General features: G+C 34.8%; 2 protein-coding genes across 2 annotated transcripts; one reads left to right on the top strand and one right to left on the bottom strand.

The window, feature by feature from the left end:
- The first annotated feature begins 1912 nt into the window (after positions 1-1912).
- Positions 1913-4769, top strand: LOC122580163 (protein EDS1-like). Its single transcript, XM_043752435.1, has 3 exons — positions 1913-2317; positions 2641-3519; positions 3837-4769. The coding sequence occupies exons 1-3, from the start codon at positions 1970-1972 to the stop codon at positions 4527-4529; spliced, it is 1920 nt and encodes a 639-aa protein (XP_043608370.1). The 5' UTR covers positions 1913-1969; the 3' UTR covers positions 4530-4769.
- A 2130-nt stretch (positions 4770-6899) lies between these two features.
- LOC122578588 lies at positions 6900-8882 on the bottom strand. Its single transcript, XM_043750571.1, has 3 exons — positions 8583-8882; positions 8381-8447; positions 6900-8042 (listed from the first exon to the last, which is right to left on the bottom strand). The coding sequence occupies exons 1-3, from the start codon at positions 8643-8645 to the stop codon at positions 7165-7167; spliced, it is 1008 nt and encodes a 335-aa protein (XP_043606506.1). The 5' UTR covers positions 8646-8882; the 3' UTR covers positions 6900-7164.
- Between the last annotated feature and the right edge of the window lie 390 nt (positions 8883-9272).

Below are 9272 nucleotides of genomic sequence, written 5' to 3'. Positions count from 1 at the left end.
AGAATAATGTTTAGAAGGAATCATTTTCCTTCAAAAAAATATCATCAAAGTTAAAGCAATTCGTCATCACCACTTTGGTGGGGTGGTAAAGGTCTTGCCTCTTAGTATAAAAGACTTTGTTCAATCCTTGACAGTGAGGCAGTTTAGGATTATTTGGGGTATATAGTTGTATTGTTTACTTAAAAAAAAAAAGAGTTAAAACAACTAAAAGATGAGACTCTTTATTCAAGAGAGTCTCGAGGTTCTTAATTTCTTTCTAATGATACTCACTTGAGGTTAAACCTATGATACATAAAACAAAGCTAGTTAAGGTCAAAACCTACTAACTTACAGTAAAGAAAAATAATAAAAACTATAACTATAAAATGTCGAATTTGGAAGTTCGTGTTTGGACCATATGAAAAACGCAAAATTTGGAAAGGGTTGGAATCTCATAGACGTCACTGAAATTGGTTAAAAAAACTGGTTGAGGAATAAAAAGGTTGGAATGATTTGGTAGAATTTTATTGATGAGATTTGAGGGTTAAGAAAATAGATCTTATGACTCTTCTTTCACTTACTTTACCCCGTTAACTAGTTAAGATTTGAAAATGCAAAATCCATGTCACTATGTTACATTTTTTTTATACGAGCATGGTACCCGCGCAATGCGGCGGCGGTGGTGTAAAAGACGGTCTAGTGGTGGCGGTGATGGTACTGTTGGTAGTGGTGGCGGTGTCAAGTGGTGTAGGTTGATGTAATTATGATAGTGAAAAGTTTTAAAAGATAAGGGTTTAAAGTGTTAAGTATTAAAATAAGGGTTTATGGTGTACATTAATTAATAAAGGGCAAAGTTGATAATTTATAACACACTTTCCATAGTGGGTTTTTATTAAGGGGTAATTTGGTAAATTCTCCTGTGAAATTTGAGTAACTATTTCTAAAAATGAAAGGAATGATAATCTTTATATAGGAGTATAGATATTTATCCAAATATTGACGGTCACTTTTATTTTATTACCAGTGATACCCTATATCTTAATTCACATGTACGTAATACAAATAGATCTCTTATCCATCCTTTGGATGTAATTATCCAACTTCGATCATTTATTATTATTTAAAAACCCACGTTATTACCTTCTCTATTGTAAACGTTTTTTCTTCTACATTTTAAACAAACCACTTCAGTAATGTAATACTGTATTTTTATTTATTCAATCACTCTTACCACGGACTACATACTTAAATTGAGTTTACATCCAAACCTAGATATCATATCACAAATTGAAAGGGTGATCAGTCTATCGATCTTTCGGAAATTTGATACTGTTTTTTAATTAGTAAATTAACCTTGCAATTTCCTAGACCAAGACAAGATGTTGGCTTGAATTCATCGTCAAGTGTATGGCAACTTCATGGAAAGTGTATATACACACTATTTAATGAAGGAACCTCAGATATGGTCACAAGAGTACTGATGTATATGAATGAAACTTTTACACATTATTAATGAAATCAAATTTGGATTAACCTTGGTGATTTTGTTTTAATTAAGAGGTAGACGATGCAATAAGCCAACAAAATTGTAAGACCTCCGACAAAAATGTGGTATAGAAATAACACACACTTTAAGCTTTAAGATTAGTCACAATTTAACTTATAAATAAAATTTAGAAGAGACAACCCCCTAAAGCAACCTGAAGGTTAAAGGAACAAGACAAGGCTAGATAGAAAAAAATATATAATAATAATAATAATAATGAAAAAAAAAAAAAAAAGCCGAAAGCAACTGGGTGCAGAATATTGTACCTAAACCGTGTCTTTGGATTCAATTATTCCATCAAAAGTCTTGGGTCTTATTTTATACTATTATTTTGATATTTTAATTTTGATGATGCCTATATAAACTAAATTCCCTACAGGTTAGTCTATATTCAACTTACAATCTACAAACTAAATATTGCAATCCTATTGAAACTTGAAAGAGATGGAAAGTGAAATGGAGATAGATAGTAAAGCAGTGAAAGTAATAACTCTTACAATAGAGTATATCAAAATAGCTTGGTCTCAATCCATAGAAGCCCATACATCCAATCAACTTTATCTTGTTGATTCCAAGAAACATGGAGCTAGTTCATCATCAAAGGAGGTTATGATCATTACTTTTAAAGGACCTCTTAGGTGGCACAATGATGATCTTTTTGGAGTAACAGATGTTGATGCTGTTCTGTTACCGTCTCTCCTGCGTATCGGAGAAGGTCTGCTTGCAAAAGTAAACTCAGCATTTCTTGATGCTTTTAAGAATCTTTTGAAAAGCACTGGATTCAAATTGGAGGTAAGTTGACTTTCTGCTCTTATATTTACTTTTGAATCTATACTACTTGTTCTTGAACTCTTTTTTGCATTGTTCCACTCTGTCCCCTAAGTGAAAAGTCAACGTTTGACCTTTTCAAGCCAAATAGGATGATTTACAAATCTAAAATATTTTAATTTTTTCGAGAAATTTTAATAAGTAAAAAAGGAGATGGTAGCAAACAAGGTGAATGAGATGCAAGATTGTTTAAATCTGTCATGAAATTCACTGAAAAGTTGAAATGTGGAAGAGAAAACAAAAAAAGAAAAAACCTTTGACCTGATAGTCAATCTGTAAATTTTCAGGTGGAAAAAGCAGTAAAGAAAGGTAAAAAGATCTTATTTGCAGGACATGCATCAGGAGGTGCTATAGCAAGTCTTGCCACCCTATGGGTGCTCGAAGAATATGCAAGAAAACAAAAAGTTACCAATGCTATCGGCTGTGTAACTTTCGGGTCTCCTCTCATTGGTGACGGAACCGTCACCCATGCAGTCCAGCGAGAGAAATGGGGAGGTCATTTTACCCATTTTGTCATGGAACACGACATTGTTCCTCGTATCATGCTAGCTCCTAAGACATCCATTCAAAAACATCTACCTACTATTCTCGACTTCCTCGAAAAAAAAGTCGATCCCACCAGTCAAAAATCCAGCAAAAAGGCAAAGCTTTTCAGCATAAAGACTCATGAAAAAACCGTTCATCAGGATCACTTGATAAAACCTGACGAAGCTGTTGACTTCTTTGAAAATGTGATGATCAATGCATTAACAGTTGCAAGCCATGATGCATTTGATCTTATGGAACCTACAAGTACCCTAAAGGAGAAGTTATCGGCTGACTTTGTAAAAGTCAGCCCTTACCGACCCTTTGGTCATTTTGTTTTCTGCACTCGAGACGAAACTCAAGGTTCGGGTACATCCCGACAACTGCTCGTTGTAGAAAACCCAAATGCTATTCTACAGTTATTGTTCTATTTCTTGCAGTTACCCAATGAAAATCAAGATCTAGCTGACTTTGCTCTCAACAGTTTAGATGAAAATTTCGGTTATGAAGAAGAACTGAACAAGGGCGGATTGCAGTTAGATAATATGGTTAATCTGAAAGACCTTAATCAACACCTGATGACGTCTAATGGTACTACAAGTGATGTGATTCGTGCAAGTAACAGAGCTCTATCTGAACAGGTAAGTAACTAAGTACTGAGAATAACCAATTTTGATATTAGCACTTTTGACCAACTTAATTCTGAATTAATCGATTCCGGGTATGTTTTCTGTAATAGGTCAAAATTGGAAAAATCAAATATAAATTGATAATTAAGGACAGGAACTATTTTGGTCAACCCAACTCCAACCATTTCGACCAATACAAAAAGGAATTTTTTAACTCTAACCCATATGACCCATTATCCAAACTGCCCACACCACCCAGAATTCCCACCTTTAATCAACATCATAATCTAGTTTGGGTTCTTAAACTGAACTACTTCATGTCCTTGTAGGCTGCAAGTGCAAAATGGTGTCTAATGGCTGTTGAAGAGGCGGAGAAGAGGAAGAAAGAAAATGAGCTGGTGATCAAAAAGTCGATGAAAAAATATGGCAATTCTAACCAAAAGATCATTGAAGTTATCTTGGATGATATTCGCACCTACAAAAAAAAGCATGCCGATGGTACATTTGATTACTATGAAGCCTTTAAGAATCAAAACGAGCAAGATGACTTTGTGGCTAACGTTAACCGGTTGGAGCTGGCCAAAATATGGGATGTAACTGTTGAGATGGTATTGCGTAGGGATCTTCCTGATGAATTTGAGGTTTGGGGGGAATTGGTAAACTTGGGGACGCAATTTAGACGGCTTGTGGAGCCTTTGGATATTGGAAATTATTATCGACACTCAAAGGGAGACGGTTATATGGATGTTCGACCAAAGAGGTACAAGTTTACGCAGAGGTGGTATGAGCATGCAAATGTCTCAGGGTTCGAGAAGATTTCAGAGAGCAATTTTGTAGCAGCGGTCGAGGAACTCACGAAGAAGGCTGAGGAACTCAAAAATACGACACTAGAAAAGGTTAAGGAGGAATTGGAGAACATAAAAAGTACAGTTGGGAAGTGGAAAAATGAAATACATGAAGAAAATGAAGATGTGTATTGGGGAGATTCGATTGTGTCAAAATTGCAGGAAAAACTTCTATAAGATAGCTAGGTGAGATGGAATCTAAGGCATAAACTTAACACGTGTTCATTATAGCAACGTGAGTCATGAAAGCTGCTTCTGTTTTCGAGAGTTGATGCTGTAATTTAGCATATATGAAAGCTGTGTGAAATAGACTGTCAGATTACAAAAAGGGCAGGGTTACATTTAGCATCTATTTTGGACATTCTTTCTACTAAACTTCCATGTAAGGAGTCAAGCTATTGTAATATGTTTAATTTATTTAGTGTGTGATCTGATAAGAGCATTAAAATTAGTGTATTGATTATAAAAGATTCAACTATCTGTAGCTTGTCCCCTTCAATTCTATAATATGAGTCTTGGAAACTAAAATAACTAGACAACTTTTTAATACATTATGTATCATACAACCATGTATGTAACAATTACAGTTTAATCAATTTTGACCACTTATAAATAGAAAAAAATTCCTAAGAACTAATAACCTAATAGAGGATGCACATACTTTGTTTTCAAGTTTTTGATCTATATTTATTGTAGGTGATAATCGATTCTAACAATAACATCAGTTGCTGGGGTTTCGCATACAAAAAATGCGACATTAAGATGAGACAACTGATCTAATTCCTGAAGTCAACTAGCACCATTTCTTTTATTGCATAAGCTATAAAGGGTTATAACCCAATAGTTGACATAAAACTGCAGATATGTCATTTTCCTAAATGCCCTTTTCTCTTAACAAGATGTCATGGAAACAAATAATCTCCCTAAAGACAAGGGAGATTCAAACAGTCCAACTACTCATTATGTTTGTATTAGCTAAATCTTCTGATAAAATTACAATATAAGAAACTTTGTTATCCAATATCTTATAGCATTAGAAATAGGGGTACAACACATTTTCAAGCAACTAGGTATGGACCATGCGTAATTCAAGTAAACTTGCATCCAAAAACTACATTTACGTTTGATTTCTCCAGCTTAAGAGAAAAATAACACATTTACACAATTACACGTAGAACAGCACCCCACAATTAACAGTCAAGACAGGAGTATTATTAAACAATTAACAGATACTAAAACCTAAACACATTTTTGGTAGTGAAGTCGCCATTCTGAATTATTCATCATGCATTAACAGAGTTTCTTTTTAGACCAACTCGAGTCTACCTCACAATCTACCTTAGGATAATCTTGATAATTCCTTAGCAAACATAAATAACTTAATAGTGATACCTTAAAATTTGCAGGCGCTTGATAGTGTTCATGATCATTTCATGGAGTCTAGTAAGCATTCCAGGAATACTCCACACCTGGAGAAACACGTGACAGTATCCAGTGTCCAGGGACATCTCAATGTGAAAAAGCTACAATGAAGCTAGACGCCCTGATTTCTAACCACACTTGAAAACTTTAAATCGAGTTTCTGTAATGAGATTGAATTGAGAAGACAAATTTCACACGTAAAATGATTAAATAAAGAGGACCAAAAAGTTAAGCTATAAATAATATCTACCCCTGAAAAATAATTACAAACAGCAGCCCTGATTGACACCATGAAACGGTAAAGAGTTAAAATTCGTTAACTGGCAATTTCACATAGATAAGGCAAGGGAAATCCTCTTGGGAGTGAAGCACTACTTACAAAAAAGCTTATGTGGCGTACTGGTGTTGAACTTCTCCAATAAAGAACGCCATACACATGTGATGAACTCTGAATCAAATCAAACTGGATCATAGATTAATCATTATACCGATGTACAAGTGAAATACCAACAAAAAATCCTTATCAGAGATTCACAGATTTACATGAAATCTATATCACAAAACATGATCTTTTGCCCCCATCAATTGAAATTAATATGCAACTAAATACCAAGAAGGTCTTTTTGTTCATGCAGCTAAAAGTGATGGATCTATGAACTCCAAACACAAATACACGAAAACAACATAATTTAAATGGTCAAAGGTAGATCGTGCAGAACTGTATAATATGATCTGATCAACTACCAATACAATGATCATTCAGCAGGACACCAAACGTCTTAGGGGCATAGTAAGATAATAACTGAGGTAGACAATACACTGTGTTGTCTGAGCTTTCATTTGGTATAACCGTATAAAATGGTTCACCGTTTCTATGAAATGAGTTACCATCTATCCACAGCATGAATAAGAAACAGGCAATGATGACTAATATACATACAATGATCTGTAGATAATAAATTTACGAAACAGAAACAATGCCCTTGAATAATAAGTCACTCAAAGAAGATTTTTAGATTCTTAATTCATACCCTGATGAACTTATTCATACATGGCATTATAGCAAGTATATCAAAAGTAGAGATCAAATCATGTGCATATCCAATATTAGTAATGAGCTAATGATGGATCAACTAAAGTTTATAGATTGCCAACAAGACAGATTGCAATGCAGTGGAAATGATGTATCCGATTTCTATATGCCCTTATGTATTCACATACCAACACAGCCAACTAGTCCGATAGGCCAAACTCACGAGAACATATGTCCCAAACACTAAGACATGATGTCTATCGACATACCTACACTAATATCAGTTCTAACATTTAAAGACGCAAGACACACAAAAAGGAGTCACACATATGTATTCAAAGGGGGCACATAGCTCTCCTAATGCCTGTGGATCATACTGTACGAGCGAGCCAGTTTGGAAGTTGCATTCCCCTGATCAGGCTGCTCATACTCCTTCCTGCAGCCTGGACAACGACCATTATCTTCAAGGATCCTCTTGTAACAGAAAAGGCAGAGCCTGTAGCCACAAGGACAAGGAAGAAAACTTGAGTCTGTCAAATCCAAATCTTCACAGCATATCGGACATGTCTTTGGAGCAAACCCAACATTCTTAAAACCCCAAGCAGTGCCTCCACCGAAATGTCGGTCTGAATTAACCGGGAAACTGTTCTGTTTAAACAAATTTGGCAGACCCTGTGGACGAAAAGCATCATCAGGTCTCCAAGCCCGACGATTCACCTGTGGACAACAATCCTGTTGATTCTCTTTAACTATCTCCACAGGCTCTAACTCTGAAGCAGTAGTCAAATCCAGTTGTGGACCATTTCCATCCATTTCAGACTCCACATTGTCGTTCGGGTCATTTTTTACATCATCAGCTGCCAAAGCATCAGCAATCGCCTCCCAATCATCCAAACAACCATCATCACCATCATCTTCTTCAGTCATACTTCCTGAATAACAACCAAAACCGCCACTGCTACTACTGCTGCTCCTGCTACTACTACCGGTAAAATTCGTAACAGACCTGTTACTCGTCAAGCTACTAGCATGACTAGTAGGACTATTCGAAGGCGACTCCCAATCACTATACTGATTCATCATCACACATTCATTCTCTTCACCATCATGATCATCAACCACCAATTTCGCCATCACCATCGCTCTCCCTCCCTCATTTCCCACATGCATGTCCATAGCAGGCGTCTTCGCACATCCAGCGCCTTTATTTTCCTCCTTACAACCTTTATTCTTCACTATACAATAAAAAACAATACGTTTCATTCATCATAAAACCAATACACACGCATACATACATGTATGTATACAAAATATATGTATATATATATTGATATATTATATTTACATACAGATAAATTCATATACATACAGATTTATACATATATATACATATAGATATATCCATATACATACACGTATATACACATATACATACAGATATATGAATTTACATATATCTATACAGATATAAACATATACGTATATACATACAGATACAATATCATATATATAGATACAAATATATAGATACAGATATATAGAGAGAAAAACAGAAAATGAAAAATATTATCACCTTGATTAAGCCATTGTTCACGACGAACATCAAGTTTACACTGTTTAATTTTGGCAGAGCGATTAACCTAACGATATCAAAAACAAAAAATTTAGATCAATTTCATTATAAAAATCGGAAGAAAAAAAAACTCTAATTTCATAAAATATCAATCAATCAATCAATGAAATTGAAAAAAAAAAATAGAAGAAGAGAAATGTACTCGTTTTTTCTTAGAGAATTCCTTAGGATTTGAAGCGGCGGAAGGGATGGATTCGAAAACCATGGCTGATTGAATTGAATTGAATTCTGGTAAGAAATAGAAACCCTAGATTCGGAAATATCGGAGATTAAATGATATTCGTGTGAGCAACGGAAATTAAGAAAGAGGAAATTATGAAATTCTAACAGGGATTGAAATTTTGGTGTGTGTGTGTGTGTGTGTGTGTGTGTGGATAACGGAATTTGCTCTGCTTCGTTCGCTCGGTTTGGCAACCACGTGAAAAGTAACAGACTTTCTTTCTTCCTGAAGATTGTGTTATAAATACTTGGAGGGCCTTTTGTCCTTTTATGTCATTTTGACTGATTTTGGGGAAAAAAGTACGCACTTGTTTGGGTTTGGAGTTGGAGTTCGTAGTTTCAGTTCGGAACACAACTAAAAAATTTGTAAAGTATTTATTTGCATTGCATTTTATCCATTGAATAACAAAATTCTTAAAAGTTATATAACCATTATATTTGTCTTTTAACATTATTTATTTCTAAGCTAAAAGGCTAAAATAACAGACACATATAAGTACTTTTTCTTATAGCTTAATGGCTGAGCATCAGCTTTTCATGTTGGAGGTTTCGAGTTCAAGAAATGGGAAGGACATTTCAAAGTATTTTACAAATAAAGTCTTTCAGTGAAATA

The sequence above is a fragment of the Erigeron canadensis genome, chromosome 8 (assembly GCF_010389155.1).
Source record: "Erigeron canadensis isolate Cc75 chromosome 8, C_canadensis_v1, whole genome shotgun sequence".
In the NCBI taxonomy this organism is placed as follows: domain Eukaryota; kingdom Viridiplantae; phylum Streptophyta; class Magnoliopsida; order Asterales; family Asteraceae; genus Erigeron; species Erigeron canadensis.
This window is presented reverse-complemented; position numbering and strand designations above follow the sequence as displayed.